Source organism: Ambystoma mexicanum, chromosome 7q, assembly GCF_040938575.1.
Source record: "Ambystoma mexicanum isolate Mex_15411 chromosome 7q, UKY_AmexF1_1, whole genome shotgun sequence".
Taxonomy (NCBI): Eukaryota; Metazoa; Chordata; class Amphibia; order Caudata; family Ambystomatidae; genus Ambystoma; species Ambystoma mexicanum.
In genome coordinates, this window is record NC_090941.1 from 645,833,584 (window position 1) to 645,853,329 (window position 19,746).

Consider the following 19,746-nt stretch of genomic DNA (forward strand, 5'->3'; position numbering starts at 1 on the left):
TCTGACCATGCAGGGTACCTCTGACCATGCAGGGTAGACTTTACATCACCATACTAGACCAAAACATTGCCGCTTGGCCTTATACACATGATACAGACCACCGCCTTCAGCAGATCTTTCCATTACACGCAACACGATCTGATTTTGCGCCTGGCACCCAATTGACCAGTGTTTCAGTTCTCAGCGGTAAAGCACAACATCACTGATGATGTACAACATGTCATTGGGCACACATGTGCTCCGAGCAAAGCCTTTGCCTCATACTCACACAGCCTTATGGACTTCTGCATGCGTGCCAGCCAATCAAGTTTCTCACCTTGACACCTCCCAAAATCGGCTGCGATTGATGTGTCATCCTCCCAACTTTGGCTGTGGTGATGATCAGCCCAGGGCTCATGCACTTCCCGGGCCTCTTAGAAATAAAATACTGTCAGCTTTGACAAAACCGTCTTGCCTCCATTATAAAAATACAGAAAAAACTGCCTAAGCAAAATTTCTCCAGCCAATGGTGGCGATTACGAATTGGGAAATGTGTTTGCATATGTGTTACCACACAAACCGTGGTCGCCAGAAACAATGTTGATAACGATTAAAGAAACAAACACAATGTCCTGCAGCACAAAAGTGGAAAATAGGCCACCGTTCCAAACACCATGGAAACAAAACAGGCTCTTAAATGCAACATTCAACAAATCTCTGCCCAACTTAAAACATTTACACTCATTCATACAACATGGATGAAACTATGGGGGTAATTCATAGATTTCAGCGCAGAGGCAGCACACGTGATCAGCACAGAGAGGAAGCGTGTGCCAGCCGTGTGCGCTAAACAGCATTCTGGCGCACAGTGTATTCATGGAATTCAGAAGCCAATGTGTGAACGCTGGCGCAGAGAAAATCCCGCAGAGCCATTTACGCCCCGAAGAACGCCCCTTGCACAAGGAAAAGGCATTAAAATCCCCAATGCAGCGCAAAGGGCCGTGGTAACGCTGCACTAGTTTACAGGGCCGGTACACTGTAATCGCGTGAAAATACTACGCGTACCCCGCTCACGGCAGCCAAACGCGTGAAAATGTACTGGCGCACGCCTCGAAATATGCATACCCCGCTCGTGCAAGGTAAATTGCGCAGAAAAAGCACCCCCCTGTGGCGTGGGCTGCCTGTGGGGCATGGGGAGGGTGAGTGGGATGCCTGTGGGGCATGGCCATGGTGGATGGGGTGCCTGCATGTATTTCTGGGGTGCGCAGAAGTATCACATGCGATAGGCCTTGGGTGAGCGGGATGTGTATTTCGGGGGTGCGCGGGAAGTATCACACACGATAGGCCTTGGGCGAGCGGGGTACGTGTATTTCAGCGGTGCGCAGGAAGTATCACACACGATAGGCCTTGGACGAGCGGGGTACGTGTATTTCGGCGGTGCACGGGAAGTATCACACGCGATAGGCCTTGGGCGAGCGGGGTATGTGTATTTCGGGGGTGCGCGGGAAGCATCACATGTGATAGGCCTTGTGCGAGCGGGGTACGTGTATTTCGGGGGTGTGCGGGAAGTATCACACGCAATAGGCCTTGTGCGAGCGGGGTACGTGTATTTTGGGGGTGCGCGTGAAACATCACACGTGATAGGTCTTGGGCGAGCGGAGTACGTGTATTTGTGGGGTGCGAGGGAAGTTTTACCCGCGATAGGGCTTGGGCGAGCGGGGTACGTGTATTTCTGGGGTGCACAGGAAGTTTTACATGTGATAGGGCTTGGGCGAGCAGGGTACTGTATTTCTGGGGTGTGCTGGAAGTTTTACACGCGATAGGGCTTGGGCGAGCAGGGTACGTGTATTTTCAGGGGTGCGCAGGAAGTTTCACATGCGATTTGGCAGTGTGGGCCCTCCCATGTATGTCCCTACCCCCCTGCCCATGCCCTGCAGGCAGCACATCACCCCTGGGCATGCTCCGCAGGCAGGCCGCATGGCACCATGCACCTGGGAGACTTCACACATGTCCCCCACCCACCCAGCAGTGACAGGCACCTGCCAGCAGGGCCCAACTCATGTCCCCACTCACCCACCCACCCACCCAGCAGTGACAGGCACCTGCCAGCAGGCCCCGACTCCTGTCCCCCACCCACTCACCCACCCAGCAGTGACAGGCTCCTGCCAGCAGGCCCCGACTCATGTCCCCCCACCCACTCACCCACCCAGCAGTGACAGGCACCTGCCAGCAGGCCCCGACTCATGTCCTCCCCCACCCCCAACACGTCATCACGATCCACAATCATGGCCCTTATGGCCACCCAAATCCCACCCCATGCCACCCCAGTCCAAACACCCAACCAAGTATTACATCGACCCCACATTGAAAGCCCCATTACATGATACATCCCAAATGGCATGTATACACATCACTACATGTCTGTCACACATACACAATGGGTGCAAGTGAATGAGAAAACCCACATCGTGACATGCATGAAACCAATGAGAGAATACCACACATTGAAGTATGAAACAAAAATGTATTAAACAGAAAAGCAAGGGAATGAAATGAAATCACGCAATAATAAATAAACAAAATGCTGCATGTCCAAAATAATAGAAAAGAAATGTATGAAAGCAGAATCCAAACAATTCCGAATGAAAATGGGTCCAAAGTGTCCGTCCCTCAAACCAAATCCAAAGGTAAAAAATAAGAAAAATCCATTGACCCATGGTAAAATAAAAAAATAATGAAAGGAAATCCAGTCTTCAACTATATACAAAGTACAAATCCAGGGTCCATGAGCACAACTATTCAAAGGAAACCTACAAAAAACCCTACCTAATAAACAACTATACACAAAAAGGTGGGGCATAGTCCAAGCGCCCCAAATGAAAGAAAAACAGAAAGGAAACCTAACACTAATTAACTATATACAATGGCGGCAGGCAAGTCCTACGGCTCACTTGTTGATTTCCTGGGCCAGGGCATCATCGAACTCCCGTTCTACGTCCTGGAGGCAGGCCTGTTCCATGGCCCCGAGGTTTCGCAGGGATAACGCCATGTCCACCTCCAACTCCCTGCGAATTGCCTCGAGGCACTCAGCCCGCCTCAGCGCCCTGCGCATGGAGTTTTCCGCCCTGACCATAGTGAGCCGTGCCTCTTCCGCCGGCCGCAGCTCTGCATCTATTTGCTGGCCCAACCGCTGCCACACGGAAGACACTCCCAATCCAGGGTCCTCCTGCCCTCCGGCCGATGCCTGCCCCTCTAATGTTGATGGCCCCGCCATCATCTCTCCCACCTTGAGCCTGCTGCTGCCGTGCATGTGCCCTGCCTCTTGATGCCTGCACGTCCTCCTCCTGCTGGGGTGCAGTTGTTGGGGTGGCCACCCCTGTTGGACCTCCGACTCCCGACTGTGGCAGGGATGTGTCCTCCACCAGTCTGGCCGCTGGGTCAGAGGCAGCTCCACAGGGTACCCAGGTGATTCTTGGGCCGGAAGATGGCACGGAGGACGACTGGCACATAGAGGGTTCAGTTGAGGAGGGGGGGTCGGTACAAGGTCTAGCATATGGAGGAATCCAGCACTGGTGACCGTCCTAGTAGTTCGACGCGGTCAAAGAGGCATCCCAGATAACGTGAGGAGTCTTCACGAAAACCCTGCAGGTCATCTCGGATAGCCCGTTGACCCAACACCATCCCACCCAGGACAGGCTCAACACGGTCCCGGATTGCCACGTCCGCAGCGAAAGGAAGGCCAGTTGTTGTGTGCGCATCCCCTCCCTGAAAACGGGTCTGGACGAAGGCATCCCTGCTGGTGCGGGATGATGCAGTCACAGGATCGGGGACAGGATTACATACTGGCATCTCCGCGGCGGTCTGTGCTGCCTCCCTGTCCCTGCCCCTGGACTGCAGCACTAGCACCAGTGGAATCCCCCTTCCAGACCCAGTGTGTGTCGCTTCCATGGCTTCCTCCTCAACCAAACCCACCACCAACCTGGATGACTCTGTGCCATCTTCCTCCATTGGACCCTGTAGGGTCTCAGCTGCCTCTTCTGCTGCTGAGGAGTCCACCTCGGACCTACGCCTCTTGGACCTACCCTCGGCAGCTGCGACGACGGACGCGACACCAGACTCCTCACTCCCCAACGAGATGACAACCTGGGAGGGGGACCCAGACCTTGCGTCTCCGGCTGGCGGTGCGATCCCTGCCGCTTTGCTCCACAGCACCGTCTCCGCCCTCTGCATCAGTTGACGCTGCAGACAGGGATAGATAGAACACAGGCATCAGGGCACTGTACAATGGTCTGATACACACATGACAGTTGCACATGAGTGGCAGTGCCAAACTTCACACATAGCATCACACTCCCCAACACACACATCATTTCAAATCACACACATGCGCAAATCAACAGGAATCTTGCAGCAGGCAGCACCATCCATACACATACAACAGCATGAGCAGCCGAAGGTTAGCCTGACGTCACATGCAACACGGGGAGTGCAGAACACATGCACACACGCCACCAGACATACATGCATCTTTACATCTCCACCACCTGTCGCAGTGATATCATCGCCACCCATGTCACATCTGCCAATCAGCCTCCTACATGTCAGTGTCACATGCATCCATGGTGTATCACAGTTGCGCACTTGTCAAATACACACACATGCACATGTATATAGTGCAGATACATGCAGGTGGAACCAGCATCCATGTGTGACGCCACAACCATGCCACAGTACATGCACAGAAATCTAAACATGTGTGCACCCACACATGCATTCGGCCAGCATGCATTTGAACACATACACCATTGATGTGTCTCACGCATGACAGGACTCACATGCAGCAGGCTCATGTCCCTGTACATACACATCCATACATGGGCCTACAAACACATATGTCCAACCTGCACACTCCTGGCACACCTCAACATGCACAGCGTCCAATCAGTACGCATGTACACTTACAGCTCGACTCCGGACTGGTCTGCCTCTCAAGGCCCTGGAGGTGGAGCACTGGGCGTATACATTCCAGGACCCTCATCTGGTTGTGGTAAGGCAGACCCGGCACCCTTCAGCATCCGCTGCCTTCAAGAGGCGCCGGGCCTTGTTGAGGGTCCTGGACCTGAAGTCCTCCCAGCGCTTCCGGACGTGTTGAATGTCGCGGGCTGCCACCCCCTCCACATTGATGGCAGCCACAATGTCCATCCAGATCCTCTTCCGTCCTTCATTGTCGGCGCGTGAACTTCCAAAGAGGGCATCATACTGCTCCAGGACTTGCTCCACCAGGATACCAACTTCATTGGCACTGAAGCTGGTAGCCCTCTGCCTCTCTGGCTGGGGGTTGCCAGTGGTGCCAGATGGTGTTGTGTCCGACATGGCAACCCCAGAGGCAGGTGTGGGTGGGCAACTGGGTCCTGGGGCTGGGCAGTGGAGCGATGGAATACCAGTCGGGAGTCTTCTGTTCAAGCAGGGGTGGTCACAGCAACTGGAGCTGTGCAGATGGCTGATGTGCAGGCACCAAATAGGGCACGTGGCCAACAGGCAAGCAGGCAGCAGCACATGGGAGCATGGGAGCGTGCTCAGGGCTCTGGGGGGGCAGGAAAATGGCCGTCTGGGCAGGAGCGTGGTCTTCCGTGTGTTGTTGCGGGGCCAGCTTGATACAGAGTGATTTGGCATGTGAAAAACTGGCACATCAGCGTGTAATTCGAGGAAAGGCCCTTAGCGCGTAAGCGCTTCTGTGACGTGACAAGCAAGGGCGTTTCCCTCAACACGGGTGCATGTTGATTGTACATGTGCAAAAACTGCACGTCCGTGTGTCACTGCGTTTAATTGGAGGAAAGGCCCTTAGCGTGTACGCGCGTAAGTGACGTCACACGTGTGGGCTGGGTTAATAGGCACACGTAGGACACCATTTTCTTGTACGTGCTTTTTGTGGAGAGCGAGCGGGTGATGCTTGCACTTCTTGTTGGTTCACACGCGATTACTTCACAACGGTTCCAGTTCGTACTCCTTGTATACTCGGACAGTGTTCAATTCTTCTTTTGGCAGGGGTGTTGCCAACGCACACACGCACATCTTTTTCACATACTTTTTCCAGGCAGACGGTGGTCGCGCACGTATTTTTCAACTGTGGTTGCCCCTGTGTGTCGCGTACCCATTCAGAGGTCATTGTAGCCTGCATGTACCACACATACGCTTATTTTTGTGTTTCTGGGTGCCATAGCGTAGTGCGGGTTCTCTGTTCCACACACGTGGGCTACCAGGGGTCACGTGCATGTTAAATTTTGTTTTCGGGTGCCTGAGCGTTGCATGACCCGTCATCTTCCCCCAGGGGTCACAGACAGCCTTGCTAGAGCACTAGGGTACGTATTCCATCTAGTACCCTACCCCTTTCACCCCACTTGCCCAGGACAATTGTTTACTGCACCTGCCATTCGCACAACAACATCAGTGCCATGGTTGGGATGCGACCAAGCAGTAAGGGAGGTAGAGGTGGCCGACCTTCAAGAGGCGGGCACGGTAGGGGACGTGGCCAGGATGTGCAGGGTGGCCCAAGAGGCCAGTGTGTGGAGGACCAATCAGGGACACCTATGCCCCCCCCCCCCGCAATGGGTCGGGGAGATGCAGCTGAGACCATCTCAGCTCAGGCCTTCTTAACCCAGCCCATATTGTGAACCGAACCGGCACAGGATGACTCCCAGGCTGACTTCCGTGTCACCAAGTCAAAGCCACGTGTGGCGGTGAAAGTTGCTGTCACCAGGCCACGTGGATCTGGGACAGCAATTTCATCTGCTGCCCCAAGTAGCCAGGGTGAGGAGGCTGCAGGGGCAGCTGCAGCTCAATCCACCCAGCTCCGAGTCCCCCAGCCGGGACAGTGTTGGTCCAAGTCTATCAAACCGAGGTTGGTCCTGCCAACATCACCCAGCAGCCAATGCCTGCAGTGAGACCTTTGGTCATCGTGCCTTTGGCTACTTCCAGTGCCCAGTCCACCTGCGCTTCAGCCCCTACCAACCAGAGTGGCGTAAGCCACTCAGGGTCCGCACCACCTTCCAAGAGGAAGAAGGGTGCTCTTGCGCTACAGGCTGGGACCCCAGACATGGCTACCCACTCCGGCACGTCAAGGAAGCCTAGTTTCAATGATGCAGAACTAGACACACTTGTGGGCTACGCGCCGGCCCATGGCCGCAAAATGCTGGCGACTGCAGGGTGCAAGACTACGACTGCTCAACGTAGGGCCCACTGGCAGTGCATCGCGGACCAGATTAGTTCCCTTGGATTTGTGAGGCGCACAGCTGAGGATTGCTCTAAGCGGTGGAATGACCTCAAACACAGAGCAAAGAACAAGCTGGCTTCCAATCATGCCTCTACTCTGGTGACTGGCAGTAGGTATCCACCAGAGGAGGACGTACTCACAGAACATGAGTCTATCGCTGGAGGCTTCATCACAGAGGATCAGCTCCAAGGCGTGAGAGACCTACCAGATCTTGAGGCAATGTCCGGTGAGTGGCCATGCATATGTTGCTTGGGTGATGTGTTCTGATTGAGTGCCAGGTGAGGGTGTGTAGTCATGACTGGTATGGGTCACCTATGTGGTGCCTTCAAACCATACACCGGCCTTGGGTTTCCGTTTTCAAGTATCCCTTCTGACCGCAGTAGACAATTTGCACCAGATTACTGCACTTGCCCTTCAACTGCCACAACATTGTTCATACTGTTTTCCTGTTCATTCTGCCTGATTGATGAAATGCTTAGCATTTTTACCACACATTGTTGTGCCGTTCTGCCCATAATGTAACATGATTCAGACATAGATTACACCCCACAATGACCCACATTGGTTACCTTATTATGGAAATGATTTCATCAATCAGGCTGATTGTGTGCAGGCCATGTGTAGGTGCACATTACTCAATCACTTTGGGGCCCTGTTTGAATGTTGAAGATGACAATTGTCTTCTGTCATGTCGAAGTGACCAACCATTGATGTATCCATGTGCCTGCCATCACTGCATCAGTCAACACTGGCTTTGTTGCAGCGTGTGGCACATGCGTGTTTTGTCACACTTTTTCATTTTCAATTTAATTATGTCCATCTCACATGGATGGGTGACAGTACTGATTTGCTACCATCTGGGTGTCCTTGTAAAATCTGCCATGGCTATGTTATGTGCCATCTGTGTGCTGGCATGTGTCATGTATGTGGATTGTCCATGCTACTCACAGGCTAATGTGTGATGCCAGTGCTATCAACCATGCAGCACATGTGTTGCTTTTCCATCTTGGAGTCCTCAGTGTTTGCTTTTTGCCTCCCCTTCCAACTCGTTGACAGTGCATGCATGCCAGAGTTATTGTCATGTTTGACATGTGTCATTTATGTACTGGGTGTCTGCCTCGTCATGCCTATGTGTGTGGGCTATGGTGCTCATGCCTGTTTTCATTACTTTTCTTTTATGTTTTTGCAGGTGATGAGGCACTTGATGCTGTTGAGGAGGAGGAGATGGCACAGAGCCAGGAGTACTCACAGCCACAACCGGGTGCCAGTGGAGGACGTGGGGTGGTGGTGGGTGAAAACCCATTACTCCTACAGACCATACTGTCCACGGGTGTCTCTGGGTACACCTCCGGAGACCTCTATGAATCAGGTGCTGAATCGGACATTGAGACATATGTCCCGTCGCAGGTGAGTGTTTCTGGCAGGGATGCTGTTCTGTCCAGCCCACCTGCACTGGGGGTAGACCTCTCTATGGGGCATTCAGTGTTGGAAAGTCTGCCTGTGGCGGTTATGGATGCAGGATCACATTCCACAATATTTGCTCCTGTTCCTGGGCCAGCAGATCAAAGGAGGAATGCAGTCCTGCAGCCTCAGGCAGTGCCAACACAGCAAGGTGCACATCACCTTGCCCCAAACAGGTGTGGTGCCCGCCAACGCGGTGGCCATGTGCCACCTGGCAATACTGTGTGGGAGAACTCCATCTACACTATAGTAGCACAACAGGGGGCATCGTGTGAGATGATGGCTCAGGCCATGGATAGGGTGGCCACTTCCAATCTCCCCCCTGAACGGCAGGTGGAGCTCCAGCAGCAGGCAACAGAGTCCATTTGCCACTCACACAGGGAGGACATGTTGGCGTCCGATAGGCTGGACTGGAGACTCTGTGCACAGCCATATCTGCAGAGTCACAGGCCTACAGGGATGCCCTGAGGTTAGAACACAGGTCCCTCAGAGATACTCTATGTGACCTTGAGATGTCCCGGAGTACAAGGTCAGAACAGCAGCTGGAGCAGCTGACACGCACACTCTCAGCTGAGCTCCAGGCAACCTGTCAGGAGATCCGGGCAACACGCGAGGCCATGCAGGCAGAAATGCGTGCTACCCGTGAGGTGCTGCATGGGGATCTCCGTACCATCATCCTGCAGAACCAAACCTTTCACACCCGCATGCTTGCTGCCATGAAGGAGCATGCCAGGGCTTTGCGTGGTCTGCCTCCCATATCACGCCTTCCTTCTGATGCAGGACCAGAGGGTGATGACAGCGACGGCAGTTCTCCCACAGTAGCGTAGCCGTGCAGGCCATGAGCCCATGGAGGGGTTTTATTTCCTCAACATCCACGCATGTGGGTGTTGGGGTGCACCCTGTACCTCGTCCCTCCTGGGTGGCCTCCCCCCTCCCTTGGTCCACACATGGCCATTTTTTATTTTTATTTAATGTTATGTTACAGTGTGTTGCTTTGTGTGGCTCCCATAGGCATCCACTGTGTATTCCAGCTAGGCACATGCAGGCTTGTCCTGTCTTTGGGTTAGAAACTTGGGTTCCTGAGACACACACCCCTCCTGCTTCCCCTTTCCATGGGCTCACGAAGGGTGTGACCAAGTGACAGTAACTTACACAGTGACATTGGGCTCCCATAAATTATGTGGGCAGTCTGTAGTCCAAACTGTGTATACATCCCTAGTGTGGATTGTTGTTCAATTCTCCACTGCATGGTGGATTTATATATGGTTCTACATCCATGACTTTTTCCTTATATACATGTACCTTCTCCATGTCTTAACAAGCCCGTCTCCTTTGCAGATGCAGTTCATGTTGTATGCAGTACACTGACACATTTGCCTACCAGCAACACTTTGCAGTTGGAAGGGGTCGATGTGCTGCCTTAGTCAGGTTGTGACACTTGCACTACTTTAATTTTTTACTGTCATATGTTGCCACTGTTGGATCCTGTACTGATGTTTTGTCTTGCTGGTAAGTATTTGTTCATGTGTGTTGTTCTTTTATTCATTACTGAGAGGAAATTGTCTGTGGCCTGTGCACTTTGTGACACTTGTGTCATGTGTTGTGCATTCATTTGGTTGCTTTCACATTGCATGCCACGTCATGGTGTGTTGGGTAACTGAGATGGGGAGGGGTTGGGTGACATGCCACTATTTTGATCTGGTGGTTTGTAAGGGGGTAGTCCTTCATGCTGCATGAATGTGTGCCTTTTACTGACACAGCATTGGGTGTCTTTAAGTAGCTAGGGCTGCACACAATGTAGCACTTGCAGGTGAACAATCTCAGGCTGGTATGGTTGTGACAGTTGACTGTCCCTTTTGTCATCATCATTGATTGTCAGCTGGTATGTGCCAATCCTGTGTGCACTCTGCAGGGGTGGAATTTTAGGTGAAGTAATTTGCCACAAGCTGGGTACGGGCTGCCTCACCACGTGCCCTTTCACCTCCCATGCGCAGCAGGCGTGCATGTGGTTGGGGATGTGGGGGCACCACCATGTCCACTGGCACGCCCCGCCGATTTGCAACATTGTGCAGGACACATGCTGCCACTATGATCCTGCACACTACTGGGGGCACATATAGCAGCTGCCCACCAGAGCGGTCAAGGGAGCGAAAGCGTGACTTGAGCACTCCGAATGTGCGCTCCACTATGCCCCGGGTTGCAATATGGGCTGTGTTGTATCTTACCTCGGGTGATGTGGTGGGGTTCCGAATTGGCGTCATGTAGGTGCTCAGAGAATAGGCACTGTCCCCTGGGGAGGTGATAATGGTTGTCATTAGTGGGGTTTTCACATTTAACAGTGTCTGACATGCATGCATGTGCAGAGGCATTTATACTCACCAATTAGCCATGTGTCGCCATGTCGCCCAGCTTCCAGGTCCCGGTTTAGGGGTGACATTCTGAATATGAAACTATTATGGTTGGATCCTGGATAGTTGGCATATACTGAGGTGATGATTCCCTTGGCATCACATACAACCTGCACGTTGATGGAATGCCAGTGCTTGCGGTTTCGATAGGTGTGCTCAGTGGCCCTGGGAGGTCGTAGAGCCACATGGGTGCAATCAATGGCACCTAGCACTTTGGGGAAGGGTGCCACCCCGTAAAAGTCCTGGACGACAGCCTGCCTTTCTGCAGGTGTTCTGGGCATGTATATGTGCCTGTGGACTGAGGGGCGTGCAGTCATGATGGCCAACACCTGGTGTAGGCAGTGTGACTGCGTGGCCTGTGAGACACCCCCAACTATGGCACTTGTCTGCTGAAATGACCCAGTAGCCAAGAACTTCAGTACATTGAGCACCTTTTCCAAGGGGCTCAGTGCTTGAGAGCACAGGGAGGGTGATGTGAGGTTATCCTGACACTTCCTGACCAGTTCTAGGATTATTTGTGGTGGATACCTGTACCTCCCGTACACCTGGTCATGAGGCATCCCAAAAAGGCTGGTCCTGGGTAAAAAAAATGCAGGGCCTGGCTATCCTCCTCCTCCTGCGGTGTCCCGCGACCACTGCTGTGAGGAATAGTATATTCATTGTAGCGTATGAGCTTGTTTGTTGTTTGTGCACACTTTTGTGCTGCGCAGGGCCGCTTACGCCTACTTCCTTTTGGCCTACGTGTTTCCGGATTAGCATGTCTTTTTTGGCGCACAGCTTTCCCCTGTGCGATTCCATGAATACGTGTTGTTAGCGCGTGTGTGGGCATTGCGAGCATTTACCTCCTGTACTTCCCCCGTAACACCCACATTTTAATGCTTTGTTACCCATTCCGCGTGTTACGCCCCGTGTTCCACCCACTTTTTTCGTGTGCGCTACACGATGTGCGCTTTCCCGGTGCGCACTGCGCACGCCGTTTAGTGACGTGTGCGCCCGCATGCGCCACCCACGGATTTGGCGCACATCCCAGGTTTTACAAGCGCAGCGCATTCCATGAATCGATGAAAGGCTGCGTGCGCGCCTTTAGCACGCGTGCGCTGCGATTTTCACGCTTGTGCTCCCCTTTTCGGTGCACATTTATTCCATGAATTACCCTGTAAAACAGAGCTTTCACTATGATGCACTCGTGCATCGCAGAGCAGCTGATTAACACCAGTGTCCTTCTAATATGTTTCTTCCAAAAGCGCTGGCAGTGAGCTAAATCTCTTTTTAGCTAGATTTAAAAACAAAAGAACGCAAACATAGGCATGGTCAATTCATTCTTGTTTTATTTTTGCATCGGGTATCTGCAAAGAAATCGCACTGATCCTTTCCCCAATTAGGGTGGCCATTTCTACTGTTTTATCTTTTTTCACAACGTTCAAAAGATCGTTTTTTGAAAGAGAGTAACATGATTTCTGATTGGTTACACTCCATCTACATTTTCTTAAGATAATCCGATGGTTATGAACCTGCCACCATGGTTATTTATATTTGTTATTAGATGAACTCGATAAAGAGTCGTTTTTTTAATATGTTTATGTAATATGTATAACTTCTGTTTGACCTTTATTTACGTCCGTTGGCGGACCTCATCTCAGAGTTTAGGGTTCACTTGTATGCAGATGACACACAACTGGTGTTCCATCTTGATTCCCCGAGTCTCCTCATAAATTGAGAGAATACTGATCAGCCATATGCAACTGGATGCCTTCTAACTGGTTGAAACTCAATGGGTAACAAACGAAGTACTCGTGTTTGGTCCCCAGGCGGCAACCAGTACCTGGAGTTCCCAGTTTTGGCCCGTGCCCCACCCCCAGTATGTCTGTGAAGAGTTTAGGCGTGAAGCTAATCCCCACCAGCTCCCTTGCAGCCCAGTATTCGGCAATCTACGATACTGGCTTTGGAAAACTAAAAGTAGTGAGAAAGATTCTCCCTTTTCTTCCTGCCGACTGCCGTGCTAAGGTAGTCAGTTCGGCGATTGCTCGACTAATGTAACAGGGTCTACCTGAACCGCCCTGGTACCAGATGCCGAGGCTAGGTTGGCCTTAAATGCACCTAAACTTACTCCCTTTGCAGAGTTGTTGTGGAAGCACCATGGGTTACTGGTGAGGGCCCAAGTTGAGTTTACAATACAGTGTACTTCGCACCAGGCTTTTTACGACGCGGTCGCAATCTATCTGAAAAATAAACGGGATCGCTACTAGTCCCCCTCGCCCCAGGTGCCTTTGCTCGTCCACCCTTGCGCTTTTAAAAGTGCTGCGATATTAGAGAGCTTGACTGGGGGGCCGTTAATTTTCACTCCTTGCTCCCACCCTGTGGAATAAGCTCCCAGTTTCCCTCTGGGAAATTGAAGACTATCTGCCGTTCCGCAAGGCACTAAAGACACATCTTTTTTAAACATTCCTTATGTCCTGGCACCTCTCCTGTAATGCCTGCTTCCGCTCACCACCTAGATGCTTTCGGGCCTTAGTTTGCGCTCTATAAATCTCGATACAATACAAGTATGCAAATGGGAAGCTACCTGGGAGCATGGCATATTACAAAGAACCCAACCTGGAACCTACTAGAGCGTCTTACAGTAACCTCTGGCAGGCCAGTGCACATAGCCAAGCATAAGCAATTAGAATAGAAAGGAGGAGTGATGGGAGCTAACAGTGGGAGTAATGGTCCGGAAAGACTATTCTAGTAGACGACTTGCCAGATGTATGCATCAGCCGGTTGGGTGGTACATCAAGTGTCTGAAAAGCTGTGGAAGGCAAAGGTTGCAACATTCTTCAAGAAGGTGATGCAAGGAGGGTGGAGCTTGGAATTCGGAACAAGCGGAGTTCCAGATTCAAGATGCTGAGCGAAAAAAAATTGATTGAGAAAGATCTTGTTTAGTTTCGAATTTGGGCGTTTCTAGGACTCCCTAGGACTCTTCAAACCCCAGAGAGATTTGTAAGGCCTGGGGGTTGAGTAGGCGTGTAGATTATTGTGACATGTTCTGCAAAAGTACCCCTTGTTCATATAATATATACACATTATTATTTAATGTCTGCGAGCCTGATTAACTATTTCACTGGCGAGGAGGACTGCTTTCTCTTTGTAGACCCACTAACAACTCTATCGGTTTACCTTAAAGATCTTAGTGTGCCCCATCTATTAAGCAGAATAAGCATGTACAGGCCAGCATGGACATATCCGTCAGGGTTGCTGGAAGAATTTGCACTGTATTAGGTGAAGCTCCATTACCCCATCCCCTTGCAATGGGGACAGATGTGTGGTTCATAGGACACATCTGGCATACCCACGACAGCAGCCGCTAACAGCACGCTATGTAGTGGCCGAAAAGGTCTTAGATGTTTTGCCACCTTTGGGGCTAGTTCAAAGCTGTTCTGCTCTCCTGCAGCACCAAGATGAGAAGTGGGTTATTGTGAGCTTGTGTCATTTATTTATCCACCGAATTACAAAAAAAAGTACTGTGCAGCCACATATAAGGATCGCCTACCTGCAGAAATAGCACTGAATCTCCGATCTGACGTGCTGGCCATTCTGATGTAAGGATCCGTCATTTTACTCAGGAACATTTTCACCACTTCCTTCTTTTCTGGATTGTTACTGAATAGGTTCATCACTCTCCCATTCACGTGGACTGTCTTTTTACTGAGCCCGAACATGTAGAAGACATCCAAGAGGGCATCAGCCTTAAATTCGTAGGAAAAGGTCAATCCGTCTGCCTCCGTCACAAAGTTCTCTCTGGCAAAGAAGTCCTTGACAACGCTTTGGAAATCAAACTAGAAGAAAAAGAGAGAAGGAAACACTATCAACACTCAACAGACAAATGGATACTGCTTTAATGCCTACATGACATGCAGAGGTTCTTTACTACAACACATCTGCAAGGTAATGATGGTACAGAGGCTAGCATCACATTTTAATTATCATTCAAACTACCATGGGAGAAATTTCACGTAGAAATGCGCTGCCCAACCACCCTAATAATGATGGAAGACACTACAGGCTATGCCATAGAAGAAGAAATGCTGCAGACAGCACATGTACGAAGTTGGGAAATGTTGGGAATCCTGAGGCAGAGCAGAAGAGTTAAGACTAGTACTGAAAACTTAACAATACTGGCGGGATGCAAAAGTATGCAGACTTGGTGCCCTCTCCTTCTCTAAGCAACTGCATTTTGAGCTTACATTGTGAAATATGATATGCACTGGCACTCAAGACACACCACAGCACCAATCCCATGATTGGGATTGGCTAATATTGGGCCACAAGCTCATTCTTATGACCCACAGGGGAAGTAGCAACCACAAGTGTGCATTAGGAATTCGTACAAGGTGGTGCCCAAAGGGCAGGTACAGGAAGAACATGAATTGTCTGTGCATCAGTGGGCCAGGCTGGCCGTGCCCCCTATGTTTCCCCCGAAAATTGGTTTGCCAAATCGGCTCTCGCCAGCCTCGGACTGATTGAATCCCTTCCACTTACTCCTCCCTATTCATCGCAATGCTTTAATCGATTTGGCACATGGATCCTTTCCCAGCTCCTTCTTACTCCTTCTTACTCTCTCAACGGGGGCTTTGCACCCCATAACCTCTCCCTCTGCCACTGCACCCCTCTGCCCTATACCCTCCTTCCACCCTCCATACTGCTCCTGCTCCAGCAGGGTGGAAGGAGATACCCCAACCTTATTTTGTGTGCGTTACCCCCCACGGACCCCAACCCATTATCAAGCCTGTCCTATCCTGCCTGACCACTCCTCCACCCCATCTCTTCCTTCGCCTTACCTGTTTGTTTGGTGACCAATCCTCTTCCTGCCTATGCGCAGTGTCCACTGGTCATAGAAAGCAGACCATGGTCCACTTTCTATGACTATGTGTCAGCCATACAGAGGCGTCGGCACGCCATCAGTACCGTTACCATTCGGTGGGGATGGATTTGATTCATCCATTTTTACTGAATATAGGTTAAATTCCAAGAAAGTCTCTTCATTCCAGTCAAGACTCTATCCCTTCGATTGGCCTTGATCTGAGAGCTAGATTAATCTCTCACAAGATTTTAAATAGCCTCACCCCAGTTAGTTTGAAATGGGTTTGGTTAACGTCAGATTAATGGTGCCGTTGCCCGTTGCATGCCTTATTTGGCGTGATTTGATAACTGGAAAGAAACTGTATTGCCTTTTTATTACAAAGACATATTTCTTGACATAGTTTTGTGATAGTTCTTTCCTGTCCTTTCAGCACAAAGTAGCCCACCTCCATCCCCAAGTCTCCTCATCTTGAATGCTTCCTTGTAACTGCAAACTTCTCGAAGACCAGAGAGGGAACGAAAGGGTGTTTATTTTGAAATCTGAGATTATTCTTTTTTTTTTATTTCATATGGTTTATTAAAACATTTACATATTCATCCATACTTCTAAAATAACAGCATCCATTAATTCATTACATTCATTTACAATTTTCTACATTCATGATTGTTTCTAGACAGTTCAAATTAATATACATACTTCGTAACAGTTAATACATGTAAACCACACTTTAAAGACATTTTACAGATCCACAGATACATAATTGTGAGTCCATCTCAGTTAAAAATCGAGCTAAGGTTATTATAAGTGAGTTATTCTCACCCCACATAAGCCTTGCCCCAAAAAGATTTAAGGAAAATTCACGTTCTGTTGCATGGTCTTGACCAAATACTTTTATCCTTGTAGACCTAAAATAGGGACAATGTGTTAAACAATGTTTGATGGTCTCAGGTTCTGAAGGGTTAGTACAGAATCGACAATGTGTATTCATACGTGTAGCCTTAAAGGCTGACCAATGTTTACAGCGTTCCCTGGTTAAAAAGTGATTCAATCGAAATCTCATATAAAGTGCATGTGCAATGTTACAGGGGAATTGGATTATGTCGGGGCATAATTGAGCCCTTTTCCCCAGAAAACATGTATATTCTTTGTGGAGGCTATAAGTCCGCATTGACTCAATAGTATTTGTCCAATCATAAGGGAAAAGTTTCTTTTTAACACGATCTGGAAGACATTTTAGTTCCTTGTCGTGTGAGTCAATGGAGCAAAAAAGAGCTTTCATTCTTTGCCTGTACTCCTTCAGAGACATAGCAGCACATTCCTTCATCATACTACTCAAATCCTTGAATAGAGAGTTTTGGGGTGGATCTAAGATTTGTGAGTAGTTTAGTAGCTGCTTTCAAAGAAACCTTGAAGATAAGGCGACTAACCCCAATTCATGCCTAATAATTGCCTTTGAGGGAGACCCAGAGAATCCAAGCGCTTCTTTCTGAAATTTAGAAATGATATAATCTCAAACATTTCAGTTTGTGGTATTGATACTACTTGCTATAAAATGGCTTTCTTATACTGCAGTACACGTGTGCTGAAGAATGCTTCGAAAAGAAAAAACACAAATGTTTACATTTCTTAGTCCTCCTAGTGAGAGATATCTCTCGGGGAAGTTTGGTGCATTCTGTGCGAATTTAAACGGTCCTTCTCGCAGACTTCACTTTAAAAACCTCTGTATGGCAACCATACCAGGATTGTCGTTTGAGGTGGCCGACAGGCAACGCACAGCTTCCACTAATCACTGCCATATGTTGCTTTGCTGGTTGAACGGTGGTAAATGTACAAATGTTGCTGGTGGCCTGATCAGTTGCTCTCATGCCAGTCCCTCATGCAAGTCCTCCTCAGCCTGGAGATTAGGAAGGAGGACCCTCAGGCCACCTAAAAACTTGTCGTAAAGGATCAAGTACAGACCCTCTCGGGGTTTCTTCTGTGCAGGCCGCCGACTGACGACTGGCTGACATACATCCTAAGATCACTCTCCAAAAACAACTGGGAAATGACCTAGGAAACAGAGGGCGTATTTTTGCAGCAATGTTCCAGTTATTTTCCTTTTAAATTGTGTGAGCTTTGAATTGCCTTTACAAGCTGTATAGTCTCATTCAAACAATGTCATCACCCTCTAGAATCCTCATTCTGGGGTCATAGGCAAGCGAGTTTTTCAATATTTAAAGGAGGGGGTCCCCGGTTTCTCTGCCCTGCAGCTTGCCCCCTTAAACTACTACAACTGAAGGTCAAGGGGTTTAAAGCGCATCTTCTTACACTGTCGCCGCACAATATGGCCCTAAGAACTACTCCCACTGAAGATCAGTTTTAAAGTGCATGTTCCTACACTGCCCCACATTATGCCTCAGAGAACCACTCCCACTGAAGGCGAGGGGTTTTAAAGGGCATGTGTGTACACCACCCCACAGCATGCCCATGCCCGCCACTCTCACTATAGGTGAAGGGTTTTGAAGCGCATGTTCTTATACTGCCCCACATTATGTCTCAGAGAACTCCCACTGAAGGTGAAGGGTTTTACAGTGCATGATTTTACACCACCCCACAGTATGCCCCTGAAAACTACTCCCACTGAAGGTGAAGCGTTTTAATGTGCATGTTCTTACACTGCACCACATTATGCCTCAGAGAACCACTCCCACTAAAGGTGAGGGGTTTTAAAGGGCATGCGTTTGCACCACCCCACATTATGCCCATGCGAACCACACCCACTATGGGTGAAGGGTTTTAAAGTGCATGCTTTTATACCACCCCACAGCATGCCCCGGAAAACACTCTCACTGAAGGTGAAGGGTTTTAAAGTGCATGTTCCTACACTGCCCCACATTATGCCCCAGAGAACCGCTCCCACTGAAGGTGAAGGGTTGGAAAGTGCATGTTTATACACTGCGCAACAGTGTGCCCGTGCGAACCACTCCCAGGTGAATGCGGTTCAAGTTGACAGGCACTGTCTTTGACGCCATTCTTTTCTCGATCTTCTTAGTTCAGGGAAGTGACATCCTCCGATTAATCCATGGTCAATGCAGATTCTATTGTTCACTGTGAAGCTCGTGGGAGGAGAACCCGGAACCACCCCTATTATTAATTTTACGAGGATTTACACTGACGCGTGCAAGGTCTCTAGTACCTACCTGTAGTGTCTTAACCATAAACCCACGACATTAAACCCCCACTTAAATGTGCCGCGTGGACGTGGTTGCCCACGCCCTGTGTAAAGGCTAGAGTTTGCACAGGTCATGGAGGGCCCCGCCCTGCACTGGCATGTTAACATAACAAGGTGCTGACTGAGTTTGTTTTCTACAGCCCGTACCAGGCCGCGATGGGATGCATAGCGCTGTGCACAGATAGCACCAGTGACAATTACACTCGAGGCCTAATTATATCCATTGGTTTCAGTAACAACAGCACAGTGCTTTTCCATCAGCCATGGGCTCTATAAGCGAGGAGTCCCTTTAGACATCACTATCGAGCAATACTGTCCAGGGCTGATGGGTCTATGACTGGCGTGTACTTGCTGCACACAATAGAAGTGTGCTGGGGTACTGTCGGAGCTTGCAAAAGTGAAGCAAAGGGAAAGGAATGGGGGGATCACAGAAACGTTGCTACTGGATGTGAGGTGGGGGCAAAGGAAGGATAAAAGGAGGTATCCAGGGACCATGCTGTTGTTATGACCATGGGAGTTGGGGGGAGGGCGGTGTGGCCATACAGGGCACAGTAGAAGTGCTTCCTGTAAACTGCCT

The 19,746-nt window shown here is 49.9% G+C and overlaps 1 protein-coding gene across 1 annotated transcript in view; it reads right to left on the bottom strand.

Annotated features, from left to right (window-relative positions):
• The window catches only part of MEDAG (mesenteric estrogen dependent adipogenesis), a 351,608-nt gene that overhangs the window by 94,432 nt on the left and 237,430 nt on the right, over positions 1 to 19,746 (bottom strand). Inside the window, exon 4 of the mRNA XM_069640788.1 lies at positions 14,648 to 14,933. Within this exon, the coding sequence (XP_069496889.1) occupies positions 14,648 to 14,933 (286 nt within the window). The remainder of the gene's footprint in view (positions 1 to 14,647; positions 14,934 to 19,746) is intronic.